Source organism: Bombus affinis, chromosome 17 (assembly GCF_024516045.1).
Source record: "Bombus affinis isolate iyBomAffi1 chromosome 17, iyBomAffi1.2, whole genome shotgun sequence".
Classification (NCBI taxonomy): domain Eukaryota; kingdom Metazoa; phylum Arthropoda; class Insecta; order Hymenoptera; family Apidae; genus Bombus; species Bombus affinis.
Genome location: NC_066360.1, coordinates 624101 through 651110, shown reverse-complemented (window position 1 = coordinate 651110; position 27010 = coordinate 624101). Strand labels below are relative to the sequence as shown.

Genomic DNA, 27010 nt, shown 5'->3' with positions numbered 1-27010 from the left:
TTTATTGTACGCAAAATTGCAAAATGAAATCTTTCGCGTTATAATCTGATAATACCTTTAATATATCTCTTTATATCTCCCTTTTAGCAAATAGAGGCTGTATGTACATGCATATATTCTGAAAAAAATATTTAAGGCAAATGTTGATTATAATCTTCAAAGATTTGTTCATTTCACCTTTGTTGAAGGTTGTATTTGTTGAACGAGCCAAATGAGTGTTTGATACGTAAATACGGTAGCTTTGAAAGGTGAAAGGTTTAGGAGAAAGATTCCGTGGATGATAAGCCGGACTAGAGTGAAACGTATAATTAACATTTCTGTAATAGCCTCTATTTGCTGTTGAAATACATATTAGTGAAGCTATCAAATTGCCCAAATGAAAATTCTCATCTTGCATAATGTTGCAGTAATACGGAGTTTGTCAAAATCTCGAAAGCTTTATCGAAGCACTAATCGTCTGTCGTCTTTCTTCTCTTGATTCTAGTGGGGATTTTACTTCCATATTTTGTGCTGTAGCTTTCCGGCTTTCCATATCCTTATTTGGTGTTGTTTCATTTAAACAAAGATATTGTTACTGCCCTTTTATCGTAAAACAAGAAATTAAACTAAAAATATAAAAATTTAGCATACGTTTTGTTGCAGATTCTGAAAGCACAAGAAGAATGGCTAAAAGTAGCTAGAGATTTTGACACTGAGTATAACTTTCCATATTGTCTAGGGAATCCTGATAGCAAGCACGTGATTCTACAGTGTCCCATAAAAAATGGCAGCGAGACATAAACTACAGACGTCTCTGCGGCATTGTGATTTCTCCTATAGTTGATGCTAATTATAACTTCATGTTTGTGCACGTGGGCTATCAAGAAAGAATTTCTGTTACCCAAACTGTGGGGTACTTGTAAGTATCGAGTTGCATACACCAAGACAAGAAAACTGCTTGAATGTACCTCGGTTACTGGTTTATGTGGAAGAGAAAAGAAACTGCCATTTTTCTTCTTGGAGGTGAAGCCTCTACTATGTCCGAAAATCTTACGAAAGTTTATCCTAGTTGCCATACCAAGGGAACAATACAAAGAATTTTTAACTACAGACTTCGTAGAGCCCGCAGGGTAGTTGAAAATGCATTCGGCGTAGCCTCGTCAATCTTCCGCGTGCTGAGGAAACCTCTGCTATTGTTAAAGAAGAAGCATCCCGTATTTTGCTAACAGTTATTTTGTTACACAATTTCTTGCGACGAAGACCTAATTCAACCGCACTGTACATATAACAGGGATCGTTTGATTCTGAAGAAGCAGATATTGTGACGCCTGGAAATTGGAGAGCAGCAAATAATGAAATAGGTTTACTGTTTCCCTTCAGAAGAATTATACGACAAACAAGAACTAGATCGCTAGACACGAGAGAGGAACTAGCGGATTATTTTTCGAAAGAAGAGGAACTATAATGGCAAGATAACTGCGTATAGAAAATAGTATGAAGAATATATAACACAACTAAATTATAGTGGTTATAATATAACTAACAAAGAGCGTAATTTTACTTAAATATTATTCTTATTTGTTTAACTTACCGCACACAGTGTTCTTCTTGGATTATTTCTATACAACAGAAATTCTAGGTTTCTAAAGCTAAATCACAAACTGGTATATGTCTAATCTGCCCCTAGAAATAAAAACAAGAATAAACCTAAAAATATACAACGCATCTGATTATGTAACCATCGATAGATGACTCTTGTAGACTTTTGTGAGCGAAAATAACTTTTTGCAAAAAGGTAATAAACATTTGGAGATGGAATTTTGCATACCTTTTCAGAAAGGCAAAAGTTACATTTTCGCAAAGCTTCAACTTTGCATTCTCAATTGTACACGAATTATTGACAATTGAAAGTAGTGCGATTTTCTGCGAATATCGACATCTTTGTAGACTGTTTAGAAAGTCCATACAAGAAATCTTGAATAACAAACATGTAGTACTTGTTCCTGAACATGATTTCTATACTTAGAGAAAATTTAATATCGAAGCTGGCCTTTTCTGAGGCTAACTTGGCTGGATTACATCGCGACAGCCTTCAGCCATGGACAGGCCTTTGATGCAACGACGAAAAACCGGCAAAAGACCGATCGGTTCGTTCTCTATCTTTGGATCATATTTTGAAACGTAACGATGCAATGACTACCCGTCCGATACGCAGATACGCAACGAATGAATACTTTGAATAATTTGAAATACAACGAATAATTTGAAAAAATTCTAATTGTCCACACTGTAAGACTGTCGGAACGATTCCGCGCTCTTCTGACCAACAAGAAATAAGATAATAATAAGAAATGCGTACTGTTTGAAAACTCAAACAATTGTTTCTAGTCTTGTTCTACTCGACCGAGACTCTAGCAAGACACTTCAATTCAGAAAATGTGTTTAGCGGTTGATTTTCACCGAAAGCAAGAAAATTTAATTAGCATGCTTTTTAAATATCACTCATGTTCTTCTATTCGCCCGAAGCACACGCAGAGCGATATCTGAATTTGAGGTTTTCGAGCGACCAGGTTCTCGACCGATCAAACCGTCATAAACGTCGTTTAATGACCCTTCGAACGTAATCGCGTTACCCCTTAACCTACAGTATCGTGTGAGAGACGCGGTACATCGACCGAGCCAAACATAAACAACACGTGTGAAAGGCGTGGTACGTCGATGTTGTTGATTTATTATTTACTTCAAGGTAATAAATATTTCTTGTTCATTGGACAATTGGTAGTAATTATTTATGAAATATTTTGCAAAATAAAATTAGATGTACATTGCACGTGCATTTATATATCAAAAGACATGTGCGATTTGCATAAGTTTGAGCGCTCAGCCAAACCGTGAAATGGCTCGACGCGTGACCGACCATGTTGTTGCTTATGGCACGCGCTATTACGTAAGGCAAGAGGTTAATGAAACGCTCGGCTATTAAAAACATTATGGACACGGGTAATAAATGTATTATTACGATTTTTCAGAGAAATAATACTGAATGCCGTGAGAAAATTTAAAATATAATTATACAATTGAAGCGTCGCATAGCCAAGCCAGCTTTCCAGAGAATATCGTGAAATTCTTCTCTGCTCCGTTTATTGCCGGCCCAGACTTTCCTCTCTCGGATGGCTACGTTGTCGCCAACCGGCGCAGATTATGGTTTTCGCCTTTCTGCGTCTTTGTGTACGGTGTATCTATATTTCCTGCAGCGCTAAAGCTCAACTTAAAAATCTACAAAAACCCTCACGTTTTTATTCTTCTCGATAGCGATTTCGTAAATGGACGCAAATGCTGGGCGAATGAGAAGAACGTGCGATGGGTAATGGATGAGTATGTGTGTGTGTGTGTGTGTGTGTGTGTGTGAGAGAGAGAGTAGTAGTAGTTGTGCGAGAGAGCATCAATCGAGAACAAGTTCAGCATTGTGGGATAACAATATATAATTACGATTGTAAATATCCTCAAGTTAACTCCAGTCCTTCTAAAAGGCAGAAGTTTTATCCTCTTAGCCCTTTGCGCTCGAGGACTTTTTTAGTCGGGCGAAGTAGCAACTTGAGATGATTTAGCTGATAGCATAACATGATTTTATGCACAATTTGACTTACAAAAACACTATATTCTAATAATTTATCTATATTCACATCCTTGAAAATGTGATTTTGTAACATCAATTTCTGTATTTTTTTTGTATGATAATTCATAAAGCGTTCACCAAGGTGCATTCTTGGATACAATTAATCTCATTTCTCAACAGTTCAAAACCAAGTTTCGTTTGAGCTAATTTCACTTCTGAAAACCATTTTAGGGTTTCTAAACTATAATGCTTTTGCCATGATCGTCGAATCCGAATTAACGTCGGAGATGTTGTCAGAATCATAGTTTCGGAGGCTTTTTGAGATTAAATATTTTCCCTCCATTTTAAATTCTAACACTTTACACTTACTAACAAAGAACATAAAAAGGTAAGGAACCTACTTACGAACCTGCGCTCTAATCAATTGCAGATGTCGAAATCTGCATAAACAGGGGTTGTCGCCTCAATCGTAAAGAGTTAGTTTTACCATTTCGGACAGAAGATGCGTGAAACGGCTGCAAGTGGTTGCAAGTCAAATTGGAAGACAAATAAAAATGTAAATGCTAATATTGGGTCTTCGACGGGAGCCTAATCGCTTAAAGAAGATATTGTTGATGCAAAACGAAATATTACGATTGGCCATTCCACACAGTGAATAGTTCTTTGGAAAAGCAGAGGAAATGAAACGCGCTCAAAGGAAAAACGAGGTTATTCCGCATTAAATTTATTAAATGGCACCTCGTCATTAGATGATATCCTCGCGGGGAAATTGAAATTGCGTTGGATTTTCCGACTCATCCATTGGCAAACGTTCTTTCTTCTAAAACTTTCTTAAATGCGGTGCAGTATTCCATCTCCCAGATCCGAATCGTCGTGTCGAATTCGACCGCCAGATTCCGCAGGTTTTAACGTACCTGTATCCCGCGATCGTTGGTCTATTTTGCAAAATATCTTTGCACTGGATACATTCCTATTAGGATATTTTTCGCTGTATAAACGTTGCATTTTTGTGCTATTGTCGCTCGCCGCACCGTAACAAAGTTCATGTCCAAAAGTCCGCCAAATGTATACGACATTTTGTAACAAATATGGCGATATAAGTAATAAACGACGTATAGTACTGCTACGCTATATACAACGCTCACTACGCGCACAGTACACCCAAGTAACACTTTAACGTAATATTTTCAGTTCTCTGAAAGTTTCTCGTCGACTGTCGGAATTATTCCATTCTTCCAAAATTGTTCTAGCCTTTTGCTTCAAAATGGCAATCTAGCGATGGAGAATTCATTTGAAAAGAAAAATTTACGATAAATTTATTTAATTTATTTGCCAATGCCTTCGCTTTCTTTGTATAACTCGAAATTATCCAGGAACATAATCATAAAATTTGAGAAGTTGCTTTTGAAAGGTATTGGGCTTTGGATGGTATTGGGGAAGCGAACAGGCTCTGCGCCAAAGTGTTTAAAAAGAGCACAAACCCATTTTGTACAATCTTCAAATTTTACATAGCTGCAGATTTATTCATATTTCATATTTACCAGATGGTCATTGGAAAAGTGGACTTTCTGTTTGTCAAATCGGTTTCGGAAATATCTCATTCCTTCGAGCCTTAAATAATAGCCAACGAAAGAATTAAAATATTGGGATATTGTCCTCGGTTTTTACGATCGTAAAGTGTTTTAAGCGCGGAAAGAGAAAGATGAGATGAATGCTGTAACAAAACTCTAAAAAAATTAGAAAAGAAGCACAACTATCGCATCTGTTATTGATTTTGAAGCAACCATTGTGACTATATTCATGGAACAATATAAAATATTAATTTGACATTTTGTAGGAACTGTTAAAAAACCGATTTTAAGTTTTTCGGTAAATATTCACTTTTCCTACAAAATGTATGCCATACCATTTTTTTTCTATTAATTATTAGAAAGGTATTAAAAGGGTAAAGATATCTGATTGCTTTCCTTGAACCCAAGCAAATTATATGTGATGGCGATCACAACGATGGTAGTGATGTGGGGCGAGCAACTTGTCTTTGCGTTGTCAATCGATCAACATCTATCTTTTCACTGTCTATATGTACTTTATATTTATTTAACTTCTATCTATACGCACCGAGCAACTGTCTATGTGTACAAGTTCTTGGAATAAAGTGTAGATTGTAACTTGTTAACTCAGTATTATAATCCATTCAATTACCTCTATTACTCTAAACGAAATAGGGGATTGATCATTTCGTGACGATTTTCGATCATTCAATTATTGTATAATCGTAATGGGAATTTATGGCTCCCGTTGACGCGCTTCCTCGCGATCGCGTCTATCTGCGAACGGTCGAACACATTTATTTCATCATCAAAATTAATCATTCAGGCTTATCTCAGACGACCTGCTCGACCTTGTATAATTAATATTCGTGTAGGTTAATAAACTCTTGCCGGGTATGGAATATTTTAGCAATACCTGCAGAAAATTGTAAGGGAGGTGACAAACACCTGTCACCACTGCGGAGAGGGCGAGGACACGGTTCAGCACACGCTGGAGTTTTGTATCCTACGACTAACGATTGGCGAGAGTTTGGGTCCCTCGTCAGTTGTGGAAACGATGCTGAGGGGCCAACGGGAGTTTCTCGCAGTCCGCTCGCAAAGGAGCGGACAGAGTGGGAGAGGATGAGAGCTTCTCATCCCGCGGCGAAGGGCAGCCTTGCGCCGCCCTCGCTGGTCATAGAAGTCATCACGCCGAGGAGGTTCTGGGATCTCCTCGGACTTGTACGACGGCCCAGGGGATAGCGTTGAGAAGGATGGTCCCTCTCAATGTCCAAACTAGACCTGAGGAATGGCTCTCTCAGAATGAGAGCACCCCTGTTGAGCATCAGGTGGACCACCGTGGGATTTTACTCGATAAGTCCGAAACTACTCCGCTGCTTCCCAGAAGAGCGGCGGAATGTCCATGAGGATTTCCCCACGTATAAAAAAAGAAACGGTGTATAAACTCTAAGAAAATTATTGCAAAGATGTTAATAAATATTTTACATAAACATTGTGTTATGCAATTGTTGAAATTAATCTTCTATTAAAAAATAAACGCATGTAAAGGTCAGGAAATGGTATCAGCCATAATTTTTTAACCGATTTGCGCTAGTAAACACTCTGCCACTATTCGACACTCGATTCAAACCAGAAAATCAGAAATGGATTTCGCGTAAGTTGCAGAATGTATGAATTTCAGAAATACGATAACTTAAATGGTTGTTTCATTATTTCCCAGATAACTCGCAATTTTTAACGATACGTAGATATTATAAGATTAAAAATATTTAAGAGAATGATACAAGGAGATATGTGAAACACATGAAAAAAGTACCGAAGAAGATAGTGAAGACTTTGATGATCATTTGCGAGAAATATATTGTAAGAAGGTAAATGAAATTCATGTGGAATTAATAAAAAAAAGACACTTGTGTTGGTAAGTAAATGGAAACAAATCCTATTGTACGGTGACATAAAACTTTGAAAATAATCGCAAAAAACCTTCAAAGTTTATAATATGAAACTTTACCTGTCCTCTCTATTAGGTCGACCGTTTATTTCTGAATGTTTGTTTCTTCTTCTTCAGGCATTTAGATTTTTTCTGTAAAAGAATTGTTAGAGGAATTTTTATGCTTTAGATCCGGTGATTTTTATAAACTTAAAATAATGAAATTAATTAATTACTGAGAAGAATGAATAAAATCGCGTAGAAATTATTTCGATCGAAGATACGATATTACGAGACGACTATATACGCCTAAAATTTGCTAAAACCTTGAATTTCAAGACCAAATATTTTTTACATGCGTCGTATTCTATTCATCACGAGAGCCTAACTTGTAAATATAATATTTCCACCTGCAAAACTAGCAACAAACAAACCATACCCTTCGAGTCGTTCAATGTTCGTTTGGAATCTTTTACGTTTACATTATACGTCACAAAAAATTTTGCAAAAGTTAAAAATCATCAAGTTCAGCGTTTTATTCCATCTAGAATGGGCTATCTCACGTACTAAGAAATAGTTTCCTGTTTTCTCGTTAATATCACACTATTTACTTCCTGTCTGACCGTGGAATGTAAACATTTCGTAAATAATATGAATGTAAGAACCAATGGAACTTTAACATCGTATCCATGAAAGCGGTTCATTTGTGATCTATGATTTCGTTGAAAAAGATTAATCTAGGGAGTCAAAGCTAACATCAAAAGATACAGAATCATCTGTCAAGGTCATCATATATAATTTGTGAATATTCTGTACATAAAATGTTTGACTACTAGATTTATTCAATATGCATATGTAGTATCTAAATGGGTCTTAGAGGAAAGGACAAGTAATGATGTTTTGATTTAATAAATGATATTTGAAGCAACGAAGTGATTACAATGCTGTTGTACGTCCTATTCTCACAGGCGGCTTTCGACTTCCCAATTCATACTCTGCACACTCTGCACACTCTTGGCATCCGTTCACTCCGGCATCTCAACTAACACTCACTCTAACGTCTCTTTACCTTTTTCCGTCCTTCGGAACAGTTATCCCGAAACGCCCGTGGTCAAGGTCACGCAGCCTTTTCACGAAAACTGTCCACTTAAAAGACCCAATCGGCCGATACCTTAGGCCTTTTGGCCCCGATACTACACATATTTAATAATAAATTATTAAATAGGCAGTGCGTGTTCCGAACTATAATACAACGTATGGACCGTTTATTTTGAAAGTGGTGCAAGTCAATGTTTTGTTGTTTCGAGAAAATTAAAGGTTAGCATCTTAGCCAATTCAAAAATATAAATTAACCCCTTCCCGTGCCATTTAGTTCGACGAAACTCGGGCCCAAGCGGTAGACATCGACGCGCGCTAAACAGATAACGGGCAAAACAACAGTCCGCGAACTCGGTTTGTTATGTTACGTTTGGCCCAAGTATCTGGTCGCGAATCAAACTCGCGATATTCATGTTTGGGCCAAAATCTTCATCGCGAGTCTGACTCGATAAGGTACGGGAAGGGATTAATTACGTCAAGTCTGACAATGTGTCTACCAATTTATCAATATGTAATTTGATTATATAAATTTCTTTTAGACGAATTTAACTAAAATAATATGTATTTACGGGCTGTAAATGGACTTGCACCATTTTCATAATTAGTCAATTGTAAAAGTCATTTTTGGAATACCACTTAGAATATATTTTGTATTAATCCAATTTCGTTTATAAATAATAACAAGAAATAAAATAGGAGTAGTATTTTTTACTTTGCATGTTAATTATATTTATATATTGTTAGACTTAACATAAGATATCGATATTATTTATTTATGCTCTTTATGTGGCAACGTTTTGAAATATTCATGGTACACAGGTAATATATAAGGTAGTAACTGCTCCATATCCTTATATTTCTCGTTTCATTTCGTGTAAAATAATTTTTTTATTTTGTCTGCATTGTTTTATAACATCATAATAATCCTGTGCTGTGTACATGAAATTGTTTTTTCGTAATGCCAAAATTTCTGTAATACCAAAATCTGCATCGTTTGGAAGATACGAATGTCCGGAGAGTAAAAATTTATGATCAACTACATCGATCGTTATTTTCCAAAGACTGGACAGCATTACCATGAACATAATAACATAACTTTGAGTTGTTACATTTTGTGAATATCTCAAACAGCAAGAAGCTATTAGGTCATCCCATAAGTTCGTGCCGTTTTTCGAGCGGTTATATATGTTAAGATTGTTTACATACCTTTCAGTTTCATGAAAAAATGTAATCCCCCTCTCGTTGTACAACTTCTTCCCATTTTTCTGGTAGGCCCATTATTCCGTCACGATAAAAGTTCTCTTGTTTTTCTTTAAAATATGAAATGTATATACAAAAGTGGGCACGAACTTATAGGATGACCTAATATTTCCTACGATCCCCTGGAAGCAGTGCTTTCGTCCCACACATACATATTAATTTTATTGTTATGGAAATTATGAAATCCCTCGTTTAAATAATTATTACAATACATATTTCGCTTATAATAAGCGATTGAAACAGATCATTTTGGATAGGCTAAGACTTTTTGTAAATCAAGAGAAAAGGCAAAGTATTTATCGAGATTTTTTCATGTCAAAATTTTATCTTCTTGTAATGTTTTGTTTGCTAATTCAGCATTTTTCAAGTGAACAACACCCATATCTATGGAAATTAGACTTACACCACTTTCATAATCAATCGCTACGCAATTTCTTTTGACCACTTTTACATTGAACAAAACATTAGCATTTTTTTAGACATTAAATATTAACTAGTTATAAATAAAAAGTTTACACTAAATTAATCACAAATTATGTGATATTTCATTTTTTTACCAAAATGGACTTGCACCACTTTCAAAATAAACTGTTCATATTGTAATCTACGAACGGATTGACAGTATCTCACTCGTAGAACATCAAAATTATGTCCACTACTACTAGGGATAAGGAAATATGACTAATTATTATTACAAGTAGGGTTGTACGTATCTTGTATATTATAATATGAAATTGCAAACGATTCTGATGCTAAAATAAAAGCTATTAATAACTTACATTATTAAATCATTACATTAATTTGGTTGTCTGTATAATGTTATTATTTAAAGCTAATAAATTTCTTTTCCAGGTCAGATAACTCCAGAGCCATTGCCAGAATTTTTAGCTCCTTTGGAGAATCACACAGTGATCCAGGGCCGTGACGTCTTCTTCACTTGCGTTGTCAATAATTTACATTCATACAAGGTATGCTGTTCGATAATTTCTTGATGTTTTGTTTGCTAAATACTGTAATTAAATAATTCAACATATATATATATATATATATATATATATATATATATAGAACATTTAAGAATCTGACTTATCAATTTTTCATGTTAAAGCTAATATCAAGACTTGATAAGATTCATAAGTTTAATATAATATGACCCTGAAGTGACCCTAGATTTAGAAATTTAGACTTGTTCAAGGAAAACATCGACGCAAGAAATTATATTCTTTGTGTTGAGTCGAGAATTTTCGAAGATTCGCGACTTTAAGCAGACTGTAATATGAGTCGATTTCGGGAGTACGAGTTGGCTAATTATTTGCGAAGTGTTTTGCTCCAAAGTTTAAATAACTTGACACGCTTAAATGACTTAATAACTTGAAAGCTTAGATAACACAAAAATAAGGTGCACCAAATACCATTTCTGCTAGGCGATTGAGCCCTCAGCAAGAAGAATCAGTTAACTTCTTAATACATATCACTCGATATACGTGACTCAAGTTAGGAAAAGGATGCTACCGTCGCTCGTATCACACGCTCAAGAAGACCATCCGCTCAGAAACAGTAATACGATAAGCTAGACATCCTGCATATCACAGCCATCGAAACAATAACCAAATAGTAACGGAATAGGCGCCTCTGAGATACACCAGACGACAGCCCCTCCAGAGAGACTAAAACCACAGTATAAAAACCCTTCAAAATAAGCGCTCGAGTCAGTCTGTTAAAACATTTTGACCCAGTCTCTTGTAACACTTTGAACCGTCACTCTGTTGGATTTGCATAATAAATTCTATTATCATATATAAAGTTCAATTTCTTCACCTTGTTCGTGAAACGTTCGAACTACGACGCGAGGAGATCACCGGCGATCTATCGGTTTCGTGTCTCCGGCGTGACACTCGCATAGAAACTGCGACTAAGCGCGTCTATGATGCGTCAATTACCATTGAAGTGAAGAAACTCCGAATTCTCGGTTAATGCCGCATAGTTAGTTCTCCTGGCTACGAACGAGACTAAACGAAACTGAACGATAAAAGTGCATGTAAAAGTATAAAACTAAAATTATCTCCGCGTCATAAACCTAACTTGAAACTGTCCATTCCCAACGCCTTAACGCTGTGAATTAAATTAAATGTTCCAAGCAATGATGCAAGTGTCAACCATTCCTAACGAAAGGAATATGCAAGGCCACTCTGATTGGTTTCTCGTGGCGAACATTGTTCGTTTAGCTTTTGCCATAAAAGCAAATCGAATATAGCAGGATCAACGAACACGAGTTTGCACATTTATCGCGTAGTAATTGTGTTACAGCGCGGGAAGCGCTATGGAGCAGCCATCGTGTCGATATCACATTCAAAATATCCGACGATGTATTTCGCAAAAATGTAACGTAGAAAGTAAAATTCTATACATTCATATTTCCGTTGATAAAACCTGCGTTTCCAAGTCCGAATTTATTAAAAAGGTTATGCAGTAGTATTCTGGATGGATGAATTCGTTTTGATGATTAGTTGTGACGTAACGGAATTAAAAATACGCAATATCCTATACGAACATATTTTAGAAAAATCTTTCCCCACAGCTGTACATGTTGTTAACAAAGTGGAGCATCTTTGGAGAATCGGTCAAATAATAAACAAATACGAAAGTTGCTATGCAAAAATATCGGCTAGGACATATCTTTCAAGTTATAAACAATTTAATTTACGTTAGAAATCCCTGCGTGGGTGCTAACATCCTTGCGCTGTCGTGCAGATTCTGCGCAAGTGACATCAATTCCGCGTCACAGTGTCACTTAACTAACAAAGCCTCTCAATGGAAAAGTTTTCAAGGTTACGTACTCGTATCATTTTAGATGGGTCATTGATTATGTCCAAATGCATGCGTAACGCAGTATATAGAGAAATGCTCATTTGTATGATATTAAGTTGTCCCGATAATTTCTTTCGTTTTATAAGGAAATAACAGGCGGGCAACATTTTTTGTTTTATATTATTTTATGAATTATGATCCATTTTGTTCCTGTTAAAGTAATAATATAATGTTTTATTAAATATAAAATTTATGTGTAACAGAATAACTTGAAGTATTCTCTTATACATCTCAAACAGGAATGAATTTGTTTTATTGCACATTCATTGCGTCTCATGGCGTTTTCCTTTTGTCTTCCTCTTTTTCATTCCTCGCGTGCACAATACATGTACACCATCTATTTCCTAACAGTTCCAATAGGACAAATTCTTATAAAATGGAAGATTCGTCCATGCAATTTCTTGTTTCATTGAAATTTGCATCGTACATGTTGCGTGATATCCTATGTTCCATGATATTCAGCGCTATATGACGACTATTCAAAACCGTAGGTAAATCATTGCATTACGATTGATCTCCCTAATCACAAATATCCACAGGGATTATCTGTATAGCTTAGTGACACTGTGAAATGCTGGCAAACATTTGTTTCTCACTGACAATCGATATTAATAATCATTCGAGCCATCGTAGTGATCGGGGATGCATTTGTTTTGCTGTATCACTGAATGATAAATCGCAAATTATGAATGTTAATAAAATAGATTTATATAAGTATAACGATTTGAACATCTTCAACTGAAACCCGTCTAACAGCTGGTGCACGTCATTCAAGTAGATGCAACCAAAAATGAAAGATATGTGATAGATACTCAGTACATGGACACTCAGCCAGAAGATACTGCTACAGTAACTTGAGAGTCACCGATGGAAACAAAAAAGAACAATTAACTTGTAAAAGTAAGGAGTGGAGATAAACAATTGTAGTAACTGGATCTTTAGAGGAAGGACAAGTAATGATGCTTTGGTTTAATAAATAATATTCAAAACAACAAACTGATTACAATATCGTCGTACGTCTTATTATCATACTTGGCTCTCAACTTCCCGATTCATACTCTCCGGCTCCTCCTCTCACACTCTCCGGCTTCTGCAGTCACTCTCCCTAACTTCTCAACTCACACTCCACGATTTCCCAATTAACTAATACCCCCTGGGCTAGCATCCCTTTGTCTTTTCTTAGCCCCACCACGCATGTGTTCCACAAAGGCCCGTGGCCAGGGTCACGTGGGCCTTTTCTACGAAACTATTCACTCGAAGGACCGACATTGACATTGTTTATGGCTCGACCGATATCTTGGGCCTTTTGTCCACGATACTACATAATTAATTAGTAAGCAAAGAAGAAATAGTTCGAGGACCCGAAGTTAACAAACGGGTACGAGTCCTGCAAAATTCAAGTTTAGAAGAGGAGGACAAAACAGATATTCCAATACCTAAACTGACATATTTTGAAGCCCCTAACGTCAATCCGATTAATAGAAACTTAAAATTAACTAATAGGACTCCGAAGATGTCTACGAAAGCAATTGCACGAAAAGCAAGCTAGAATACAGCACAAAATCCAGCTGCTTACCGATTAGTAGTCAAAAAGTAAATAGGCCGATTACACTTTTCGACCAAAGCGGGAAAGGAAATTAAAAATAGGTGTAGCAGGATTACAAACAACATGTCAATCAGACGTATAATCAAAATATAATCAAATAAGGAACATATGAAAACAGATATACGATAGAAGGACACAAATTAAGCAACATTGTCAATCTTTCAAGAAAGAGTACATCAATACCAATGTTCTGAATAGAAGAACGAACCAACAATAATAAGAAAATACATAAAATGTGAATTTTATATAACACTAGATATCGAGATAAAACTTCGCAGAGCAAATAGAAATACGACACAACGTGCTGGATTAAATGCTACGGGTACACTAAAACTTCAAGCAGAATCAAAATCAACTGAACTAAATGTTCGTACTTAATAAAATATGTAAAATCCACTTTGAAAGTTCAAAAATCCTGCAAACGAACTTTGTCAAATATCTCGGTTTTTGCCTGAATAATAAAATAGATTGAGAGAAACATGTCCAATAGAAAGTCAAACAAATAAGAACTATCATAACTGAATCCAGCTGAACATACGAAATTAAAATCTGGCGCACGGTAGCCAAATCTAACGTAAAGAAAATAGAAAGTCCGCAATTTATTGTTCTAAGGACGACATTAAATGCACGGTCGAACTTAAGAAACGATGATATTCGAAAAATAGTGAAAATTTCAACCGTGGGGGGAGAAATGATAAAACACTCTAAAGCAAACCATTACGGGATAAAAATCCACACGAGCGAACTTGCTAAAAACTGTTGTTCAGGATTCTCTAGAAAGTTCAAAGGAAACTCCTTTCAGCTAACTTACTTACACCTAATATTTCATACATCACCACAGCACGTTATCTAAACTACCTCTTTTAAATAATTAATTAATAATTTATTCATTTTCATTAATTCTTTTAAAACGTGTAATTGTATGTAATAATTAAGTACATGTAGTAAACGAACGTATAAGAAGAAATTGACAATAAATAAAATTTTGTACACAAGTTCGAGAAGTAATGCATTCAATTTACAAGTCCTTAAATAGAAGCAAATATTCCGATTAACATGATTGCACTTTACATTCGATTTTTGCACATTACGTTTGATTTTTTTAAATTTGAACATTGAATGTCGATGTCATTACCTATATTTATTAAAACTATTGATAAACAAGGTGAGTTAAGATAAAGAAGAAAAAAATATACTAGGCTTTAAATAGGGTGTAAAGTTAATACGTTTCATTTAAAAAATTTCGTTACGAATAACCATTATTCATGACAAAAATTTAAGTTTGGTTACCTGTAACCAATATAAATGACCGGAATCTTTTTTTGGTTACCGATGGCAAAGATTTGTTCTCGTTGCATCCGACTTTTATCAACTGTTACTAACATTCATGGTAATTACTACATATTCATCGACAACATAAAAAAATTCAATTACAAAACATATATTTTATTAAGCAAAAGAACAGTATGAAAATACATGAAACAAAGAATACAATAAAAGATATTGTACTATAATATCTTTATTTTATTCTCTATTTTAGGCATTTTTATACCGCCTGTTTGCTCAATAAGATAAATAGGTATTATAATTAAGTTTTCTGTATGTTGTCAATAAATACTAATCGTCAGTAATGTTAATAACAATTGACGATATTCGAACAAGCAGAAAAAATTTTTGTCGCCGATATCGGTTAGCGGGAGCCGAAAGAATTTTTCCCATCGATAATCGTTATCGGTAACCAAAATAAAATTCCGGTCATTTATATTGGTTACTAGTAGCCAAAATTAAATTTCCATCATCGATAATGGTTATCGGTAACAAAAAATTCCAAACATTCATATTTGTTACTGATAATCAAAATTAAATTTTTGTCACTGATAATGGTTGCTGGTAGCCAAATAAATTTTAGTCATCACCTAATGTTTTTTCTTAATCCGAACAATTAAAAACTAATATTTTTAAATCATTCCATTTCCTGAGAAATTTCTTGATAACTTGAAATTTATTGATAACTGTCAAATCCTTCGTACATTCTGTATGTATAAATGCATTAAAAACTAAATGTAGCGTCAGCGCCACTATTACATGTAGTGCATTATATAATGTAAAATGTAGTTTTACTTTTTCACGACAACAATTTAAATATTTTCCACAGGTAGCTTGGATGAAATCCGATTCTCGAGCAATCTTGGCGATACACACACATTTAATAGCGCATAATCCACGGCTCTCAGTTACACATAATGGGCACAATACGTGGAAGTTACATGTGTCAAATGTTCAAAAAAATGATTCCGGTGCTTATATGTGCCAAATAAACACCGAACCTATGCAAAGTCAGGTGAGTCAAAATTTAAGCACTTGAAATAATTCCAGTCCATGCGATGTATTTTAATCTTTATTATATTTGGTACAAATTAAATGATTATTTGCTGTAATATGATAATATAAATATGATAAACTGTTTAGAGCATATTTGTAATTTATACAGTCGATATTTGGCAGTAGAGTACAAGGTAGTAATACGAATACAATACAAAATAATAATATAATTTTGACATCTTTTACATTAAAATGTAGTTATGCACTACGGTTTAATTATACGACAATATACAAATAGAAGCGAATATATTTTAAGAGCGTTTACTTTCCTGATATAATTTCAGGTATATTTATCATATTTAAGTTCTCTACAATATCTTTAGCTATATATATTTGCCATTTCCAGCAGCATGCACATGCACAAGTTTCAAATTTTGATCTGATAATAATATAGGCTTCTACGCGCATATAATATGCTAGTTGTAAATATTAATAAAATCACGAAAAAGTTATAAATGTGAACCATTTGGAATAACATCAATCCAGCATTCGCGCGTTACCAATGGATTGCAAAATCTAAAATTATCATATTTTGGCTAGTTAATTTTAGTTTTTTCAGACTTTTTCCTTTAAGAATACCTGCACTTTATCATTTATGAAAGCTTTGTTAAGAGAAACGAAAAATTTAGAAAAGATATGTATAATCGAGGAATCTCAGGATAGCACACTAAGGCAGCAGATTTTTCTGTATGCAAAAGTAAGTCAAAGGAAAAGGATGAAGTTTTCTTGTATAAGGCTTTGTTTCTGCTTGACCTAGCTTACGATGAAATACGTTCAGTGTGACAGAGTATCGACAACTATTTCAAACTTTAGCTTTAAATAAAAAAATTTACGTGCAAAAATAAGCTGGAGAAAAGAAAAATGTTTTTTTTTTTGTTTTTTGTTTGACGTCTTATCCTGTCTGGCGGTATGGAATTATTCTGGAAAAGCCTGTATATGTACAGGGTATATAAAAAATACACTTATTTGACCGGACCATCATGATTCTACTGGATGAAACAGTTTTATAAACGTCTACTCATCACGAGGACCAACTTGCCAACTTTTCAATTCGCAATTGAACCGTTTTCTGGAGAAATGACGTTGAAATTCCATTGGATCTTACATCGAGATTATTCGCAATAAGTTTACATTTCGCAGTCAGGTGGGATAGCCCACGATAAACAGAATGGAGTAATCAGCGTGATTTCAAATTATTACAGAATTATCCACCGCGTGAAAAAAGACATTCAAACAAAGATTGGACGACGTCGAAGAAGACGCGATCTGATGTTATTAGCTTTCTTTTAGAATAAATAGAAAATATAATTTGTAAATAACAATTAATCTGATTATTTTAAATAATATATTTAAACTTGTTGAAATTGCAAATAATTTATTTCTGTCTTTTAACATTTAAACAATTATTTAAATGAAAATTTATTTAATAGTGCCAATATTGCTCGCAACACATTTTTGGGACAACAAATAATTCGAAACAGTCGGTAATGGAGATAGATGGCAAAATAATTGGATTTATTGATAAAATGAAGATTGAATTGATTAAAAAAAGTAAATTGATTACAATGTATACAAATCCTACATATACAGGAATAATACCTTACACATCATGGTGTCCAAATATACTTTCCCAGTAAAGTTCCATTTGATCCTCGTGCTAAGTAGCATATGATGCCAGCAAATGTCAATTTTTACAAAATTTGCATGAATCAATCGATCCCGGAATCACGCTAGTGGACACTTATACGTCCTGACTCTTTTTATACATGCTGTACATAAAAATATATGTATCGAAACTTTAATACAAAGTACGCAGAAAAATTGTTGAATATTTATTACTGTATCTGTTATACTTGATCGTTAACACATGGTTTTTTCGCCTAACTTACTATCCTCAAAACATTATAAGATTATACATTTTGTTCGGCTCATAAAATGGACTTTCTTGCAATTTAGAGCTCCCTTTACATTCACTCGTTATTGTACAAGTATTTTGCTCGTTCACCAGCCGTTCACTCATTTTATTTTGCAATCGTGACAATTTGATGCTGCTTCTCTACTCAGTATAACATGTTACCTACAAACACCAATAAGTATATAATATGATGCATTAATTACTATACGATACACCATGAAGACGTTAATACACGCAAAACGAAATAGAAAAACAGTATCCGCTAAAATTATAGCTATAAGCTTTCGTTTTGTACACAATGGGCACCGCGAACTTTTGTTACGGTCGACTTCTCCAAAAGTCAAAAGCTTGTGTTGTTATTGATACGTACCGTAAACATTCGACTAATTGCGTATTTCCTAAAGCCTCTTTCCCCTCTTTACAACTTTTTTACGAGATTGATTTGAAATCAGACCAGTTGATAAACCATTTCAATTTTCAATCTCCTATATTCAAAATGTATTATAATCAATTCTATTTTAGTTTTTGCTATCAAAGGAATATAAATTGCAAGTTGAAATTAAGAACATAGGTTCTAATTAAATATTATTATCTGTTTTTATTCTTAATCGTTACGAATTATTTATACATTCATTCTATTACCCCTACACTTCCGTACCAGCGACAGGACCATATTGTTATCTTCGAATAATTTTCCACAAACTCAAAATCTCCCACATACCTCACCTGCGTGTTAACGTGATAGTTATATCAACCTTTTAATTTCAAAGTTAATTAATTCACAGATATCTTCGATCTTTAACAAGCGTGTATCCTATCAATGATTAGCTACTCCTCATTAATTCATTAATTCAATGATTCAATCTGTAACGTTTCGAGTATGTACATCGCATGTCGTATCGTTGTATCGGTGTTGTATTTGTTGATTCGAGAGATAGCTGGTTACTCAGGTGGCCTAAATTGATCTCGCTGTAGACAAAACTTATTTGTGTATCCATCTATGTATATATAAAAGATATACAGAAGCAAACAGATAAGGCAATCGAGAATCTTGATTCAATAGCCGGCAAATATTTACAAAAGACGAGATACCGCCGATTTTGACATTTCTTAAATATTGTGTTAATGTTATCTGTTTGAGTAATGTCATGAAGATTTTATTTGAGGATTGCCATTTATTAAAAAGTTGATATAAAAAAAAGTTCAATGAGTCATTTGCATTTAAGAGAGTGCATTTAGTCAGATTTTTAGTAAACACTTATCCAACAGCAGATCGTTTAGTCATTTTCGATTCGATTATTCGTGTTCGTTTTTTCGTGTTCGATAACGTTCTGCAGAAAAAGATTCGATTCAATGTTTGTAATATGTCATGTATACAATTTTAATAATTACATTCGATAATTGCACAGAAATCGGGACTCAAACGTTACAATTATGGAGATGTAGGAACGATTCTATTCCTCAAAATTGGCGAGTGAAAGAGAAAGAGAGCTTCATTAAAGGCTGGCGATAAGTTGAAAGATTTAATTAAAAAATCAGACTTTGTTATTTGCGATTTTTGATCAATGAAATTTTTGCCAATATGTTTCTTACGTTTTACTGGTTAAAATGACACCATACACGATAAAATTTGGAACATATTTGCTTGCTTAATAATTGATAATTAAATACACATGAATAATTAAATATTATTCACATTATATCATGTTTGATCTTATTTTAGTCGGGAAAATTCTGCAAATACGTTACTACAAATTTAATTTTAAAAAGCCTAAAATAAGGTAAGTTTCAGTTTTGAATGATTACTTGGATACATTGTCTCATCGATAACTGATAATATTGGATCATGTTACACTGCTCGATCGCAATGGGCCTCCAAACTTCCGCGATACCTCAGGGAAATCTCCCCTTCTCAAAGTGGACACGACGGCTGTGTAATTACGTAGAGGATTTTTTCGTGCAATTATCGAATGCTTGTACTGACCGTTTAATTTTTTGTTCCAAAATTCCTATTTTTTATATTAGATGAATAATTCAATTATCCCACTGTAAAGTACCTGTGTTATCATTGATCGGTGTTTTATAATTATATTAGGTCACCCCATAAGTTCGTTCCGTTTTTCGAGCGGTTATATATGTTAAGATCGTTTACATACCTTTCAGTTTCATGAAAAAATGTAACCCCCCTCTCGTTGTACAACTTCTTCCCATTTTTCAAGTGCATTGATCCCTTATCGCCGTATGTTTATAAATCGACACTTGAAATGTATACACAAAAGTCGGCACGAACTTATGGGATGACCTAATATTAACCCTTTGAGTGCTGGATACTCGCGGCCTATGCCGTCCGTACGGACGGCGCGCGTCTAGCGCTGACGATCGCTGTGGACGGAATACTTTTTCGTTAGACCGAACTCTGTTGATTGACTATTCAAAGCGCAAATCGTAATAAGTTATAGTAATTCTTTTGCACGAGATTAAATGATTCAAGAGCGTTATTTTTTAGTTATTTTTAATTATTTATTATAAACATTGAAATTTACAGTTAACTAGAATTTGGGTAATAAACTAGAAAACTAAATTTAGTAAATATAACACAAGTTAATAATTTAGTTGTGTGTGAAAAATTCAGTGCTTGAGAAAACTAAAAAAACCAGATGTAGAGTTTTCTTACAAGTGGTGACTATTTCAACAATAACGAGGCACTATTGGCATTTGTTTACTGCCGTAAGGAATGCATTTATATTTATTTCACACAAACGTAATAGTATTACTTCTGCGTAGGTGTTCGGAAAAATTGAAAAACCCATACATGCGTCCTTAGTCCATGCCGGGCACTTACAGAACACGCATATATATGTCCTTAGTCCACACCGGTAGCTTTCGCCAGACACCTATATGCGCCCACAGCACTCAAAGGGTTAAACAGCGAATGCTGAGTAACGAAGTATTTTTCGGTTAAGGATTTCTTTCGTTATTCATAATTACTACCGTACATAGCAATTTCGACAAAGTAACGAAGATGAAGAGTCGAATTCGAGTACGGTAAGAAGTCACACAAAATTTATCTTTTCTCCAATTGGTTGCGTCTCCTAATTTAGTGGTATTTTATAAACGGACCGCTTATCTTGAAAATGCTGTAAATCCATTTTCCTTTGTTTCGAAATATTGAAACATTACGTTTTCATCGATTGAACTACTACGTTTTATGACCTTGAGTGACCTTAAATGACCGCGATATTTGAATCCATCTTCAAAAGGGCAATAATGGGACAAATAGGTATTCAAAACTACACGGTTACACTTAAAAAAAAATGAAGTCTATTAAAGCGTTCTTTGAAACTCGTAAACGCGTCCATCTGAGGAAACTTTTTCCATCACGTAACAGCCTCCTCCAAACAACTTTTGTTTCAGACATTTCCCTGTATCTCAAAGAGAAAGAATTATTCATGTGGCTTGCCGTTGAAGACTCAGCTTGTATTATATTCCCAAAATTCCATAGTTTTGATTGTGAGGCAAACTGATATTGTGATTAAACACGACTCAACTTCATCAAGAGGCGAGAGGAAGGGGGTGTCAAAGACTAAACACAGAAGTATTCGCCTCTATATGTACCTCTATTCGCTATTTTGAACATAAACAAAAAGATAACAGTATGGAGTGGATGAGAAAAGCATTAAGAATTTTGATCCAGCTTTTTTTAATCTCTTCATTAAGACATGAAAACTACGGAAAAAGTAATTTAAAAAAGCGACCAGATCTCAATGACCTACGAAAAAGATAAAATTCATCCGGACAAAAAGAAGGAAGGAAACTATTTAACGTTTCATCAGAGAAAAAGAGTCGAGGAAAAGACATGGTTATTGATCATGTTATTGATCTCTAGAGACAGGAACGTCATAGTAGTATAGGTAGTATAGATAATCTTACAGAAGATGTTAAAAATTTTTATCTTAGTTTGGTATGAAAAATATTGAATAATTTGGATTTCGAATCACATACAAAATAAGATGTAGGGGAGAGTCGTACAGTACCTTGTGCTAGAGTTGGTAAAAATGAAAATTTACAAAGTGACTTTGTATTTTCGAGCTATCGCGGGGAGACGCGGTCGTTAGAATACGCGTCAACGGGAGTCGTAAATTCCCGTTACGATTATAATAATCGACACCACGAATAGTTCTATCCCCTTATTTCGGTTAGGATAATAGGGGTAGTTGTTGTGGTATAACACTGGGATTCACAGAGTTATAAAAATATATATTTCCAACAATGTATACAATCACACAAAGTAATAACGCCGTTGATTAAGATACAGATAACGAAGAGAAGGGTTATTCTTAGAAGAGAGAGTTCGTGTATAAGGGCGACTGAATAGTCGATTGACTGTATAAAGAAGATTAACCGGGTGACCGAATGAGTAAGACTGACTCTTTGCTCTTGTGCAATTACGGAGGAAAGCTCGGTGTGGGTGTGGTCTTTTGGGTGAAGAAAACGGATTCGTTGCTCACACTTTTCGTTCGTAAAGTGAGGGCAACGATCTGCGATGTCCATTGGTTAGTCGATGTTGATGGGTGATGAGAGGGGACGGAACCTCCTACTACTGTTGCTAATTTGATGTCTTTGTTTTTTGGGAAAACCCGGCTTTTCCGTTAGGCATTTCCATTTTGCGTTAGGCCACTACCCGCTTTCTCCGTAATTCTTAAGAGCGCGTAATAAACCCAAGGACCCTTCTAAAAAACCAGCTGAAAACACTTCTAGAATTATAAAGTCTTTTCTGGCAAACAGATTGATTTAAACCATATATGCGAACAATGCAGTTAGGATTTCAACTTTATGGTGGGTCCTTGGGTCTATGGAGGGTTCGAAGGACGGCACGTAGACCGTTGGCTGTCAAGCCGCGGGGGATGGAGCGTAGATGTGTCGCGCGGCGGAACATACTTTATAGCATAAATGGAACTTGATAAACGTTTGTAGGAAACGAAGAATTGTCGTCCAGTACTGATCAATTATTGAATTATTGGATCTTTTGCTCTAAATGGTTAATAATGTTTAAAAAAGTCCTCTAGATACATATACTTATTCAAATTTGATTTTTACATATATCGTATGAAAAATACTTAATATTTTCTTGATCTGCGCATTCGACGTGTGCCCAGACTTCACGTTCATCGTTTTTGAAACATTGAAAGTATCAGTGACCTGTCTTTGGGTTATTTTATTTTTGAGGAGTTTCTCTTTTCTACTTTGGACTTTCAGACATTTTTCTATGGGAAAGGGTAGAAGAAAAATTAAGCATAAATTAATTTAGTTTCAGTTGCCAAAATATTGAACTTACAAGTAAAAGAAATTCAGTCTATGACTAAATCGTCGATATTGAACGACAAATACGTTGAAACGTTTTAGATTATAATGTATATAATATACAAAGAAAATTGTAACACTGAGGTAAATAACTGGAAATTACACTTAATAAATTAGATATAGTATACATAAAAAAAATTTAATTACCTGAAAAGCAACTCTAGAAAATAATTTTTAATTTTCGAAATATCAATGTATATGTTTGACACATCAGATCAATATGACTCCGAAATATGTTACACGGAATTGTTCATTTTCATTTGTTTGTTCCGATAAAAGCGCTAATATCTGGTGAAAAATCCTATGTATTTAGAAATTAACAAAAATGTTAAGTGGGCTGTTCTTTTGCCTGCACTGTATTTCTTACATGTAATCTCTGCTACACGTTTTATCTTTAAAATAACAAACTCATTATTTACTCGAGATTTATTCCTAGCGCACAAATATTTTTCAATAAAACGACGCAAAGTTTCACTGTATCTCGGATCATCACAAGTTAGACTCAAAAAACGGAAGCGCCAAAATCTTGAGGATTCGATTTCACCTGCTCAAAGTGACTTTTGCAGACAAAAGAAATTGTTCCTCGGATACTTTAATATCTTTTACCAAATTTTATCAAAAATAGAATTTTATTTTCTAATAAAAGATAACTACGTTTTGGTACTCCCACAAAACGATATCACGACATTCGCTAAAATTACAAATATTGTACAGTATATTTACTACAAGATTAATTAAAATGGTTTGTAACCCAACATATAAGAATGCTACTTGTAAAGTATCTTTACTAGTAACAGTTTAAAGTAGAGTGATATTTCTAAAAAATCATGTTTTATACATATATGTGCGTAGTATATACAGTGTATATAACTATCTTTCTAAGTTTACAAAATAACAAGTGTCTTCTAATACGTAAACGATTTAATTAAAAATTTTGATTATTTGTTTGAAAATATTTAATTATTTGCACTGAAATGTTACGTCTCGAATGCATTATACTTTGTTACGCGATTCATTCCTGCACAATTTTTTCAGGAAGCTATCTACATAAAATACATGATAAAAACAAAATTGGGTATATTACCAGTTCTACCAGTATTTTAATTCAAATTAATAATTTATTGAAGAACATTTATTGATAAACAATTAAACTACATGTTATGAAGAAATATCCCCTTTAAGAACATTTATTAATAGCTTTAGAGTTGATAATATTAGCCTGAGTAAGATCTGTACGTGTAATTGATAGTACTCGCGTACACATGTGCGTGTAAAACGTTTCAAGTTAAAAAAGAGAACACGTGCAGTAGGTATGAATAAAAATTACAAGAAGCCGGAAAATATTCTAAAAGAATTATACTTAACATGCAGATATTAGCGTAAACATAGTGCTGCGTTAATTAAATCCGACAATATTGTGAAAAGAACAAACTGAACAATACCTAGAAATAATTTAGAAAAACACTGTTAGATCAATTTCAAATTGGATTTTTTTTACTCGATATCAAACTTAACTCTTATTTGTCTTTTGCATAAACTCTTTTCGAGATATGAAACTTCAGAGTTGCTACTAGTATTAATAGCACACGCAGAATAAGATTTTCCACAAATTAACAATTATTTATGCATTCCGCAGATAAACCTACCTAATATTTATATAACAAAGCAATGTAATTAATATAATTAGTAGCATAAATTTCATTATACAAGTTCTGCCAAAGCATATGTGTATATCCGTAGTGTTGAGATATACGAATCATAGCTACACATAGCTAGTATGGTCGGGAGTTGCCCATCAATCCGTAAAACTGCTCGCTCAAAACAGGCCCCGGCGTAATCTATGATCCGCATCTATGTAATTCAACACGGTATCGAATTATCAGAATAAAAAATTTTCTTCTATTTTTTACCACATTATTACGAGATGTCCCTAGTCGAATTATTGAGATTCGTCCGGTCAAAATGATACCAAACGTGACTATACAATTTTTAATGAAATTAAAGAGATAAGTATTGTGTGATTGGGACTAAGAGAGAGAAAAATAACTCGGCTCCGCGGTATGTTATTAAACTTTACCTATTCCGTCTCACTTGCACTGCCTGCTCTTCTCTCTTACCTTCGATACACACACGGTAGAGTATAGCAGAGCGAGCACGAGTCGTATAACTTGGCTCAAATTTCAGAAAGCTATCTCTCCGGGTATATAGCTTCTTCATGTGCTCGGTCGTTGGCCATACATATATCCGAACACTACATATTTCATAGCAAATGTAAACAACAAATCATTGTGTAGTGTTATTGTTTGGGCGCCGCACTCTGACTTATCGGCTAGTTGGATTGTAAACTTTGGATTCTCGCACGAGACAAAGAGAGTTAGCTCCGGTGAAAACGTTATCTATTTTCGTTGAATAGACTTGATATTTGGCCTTTTTGCGCTAGACGACAGACTGTGGATGACAGATTGCTTGACGATAGATGATTGATTGACGTGTCTCCGTAAAGTTTGCTTTTTCCAAGACTCGCGAAAATTCGAGGATGGACGTGCTGCTGGGAATAATACGCAGATTGCAACATTTGTAAATACTTCGATCATTAGATTCACAGTAGTAGGTGGCGAAAAAAGATGTTAATTGATTAGGGAAATTTTGATGATGGTGAAAGCTAGCCGCCTCTGTCTGTCGGTCAACGATCGACCGAGATTGGTCGCGTGATTAACGACTTGCAAATAATAGAGTCACGAAGCACGTGGGTCTTCAAGACATACTTATTTCCAGAATATATTCTCTACAACTTGTTAGTCATTTGAATCTCAGCTACGGAACGCACCCGTTGCCAACCTGAAATGGAATTTAACAGACCCAACGGATTTATGATTATATTATTCCGCTGCAAAAGTTTTTTTATATCGAAAGCAAGTCAAAGATTTGGAAGAAAAAGTTGCCTTCAAAATCTTGGCTGACGAATTTCTTCTAAATGTAAAAGTTCTTTATTGTTCCAAAAGCAAAACGAATGAATCTTAATTATAAGAACCATGGCACTGACAGCTTCACTTGTAATTAATCTAATTATAAAATGTTGACATAATACAGTGGCCAATAATAATATCTAAATGTTATTGTAAATACGATTTTGTATGATAATGTTGGTATAACGACTGTTACAATTTTAATGAAAATTTTCATTGTTCTATTTTTAGAACGGTTACATGGAAGTGGTAATACCACCGGATATAATGGACGATAAGTCTGCCGAGGGTATGGTAACTCATGAAGGTGGTGAAATAAGGTTGAAATGTGTTGCAACTGGTTCACCGCAGCCTACTGTTACATGGAAACGAGAAGATGGCCGGAACATTATTCTTCGCGAAGATGGACAGAAACAATGTAAGATATTTCGGATAAATTAATCATTTTAGTGTTCGAAATTACAAATTAAAGGCGTATG

At 34.5% G+C, this 27010-nt stretch overlaps 1 protein-coding gene and 1 long non-coding RNA gene across 7 annotated transcripts in view; one reads left to right on the top strand and one right to left on the bottom strand.

Moving 5' to 3' along the window:
* The window catches only part of LOC126926078 (lachesin-like), a 549080-nt gene that overhangs the window by 476438 nt on the left and 45632 nt on the right, over window positions 1-27010 (top strand). For all 6 annotated transcript variants that reach the window (XM_050742192.1, XM_050742189.1, XM_050742191.1 and 3 more), the window contains 3 exons: window positions 10286-10401; window positions 16063-16248; window positions 26763-26949. In XM_050742192.1, the coding sequence (XP_050598149.1) occupies window positions 10286-10401; window positions 16063-16248; window positions 26763-26949 (489 nt within the window). The remainder of the gene's footprint in view (window positions 1-10285; window positions 10402-16062; window positions 16249-26762; window positions 26950-27010) is intronic.
* LOC126926103 (uncharacterized) lies at window positions 10132-11433 on the bottom strand. The gene is made up of 2 exons (XR_007714261.1): window positions 10946-11433; window positions 10132-10850 (listed from the first exon to the last, which is right to left on the bottom strand). It is a non-coding gene; the product is annotated as an uncharacterized LOC126926103 (long non-coding RNA).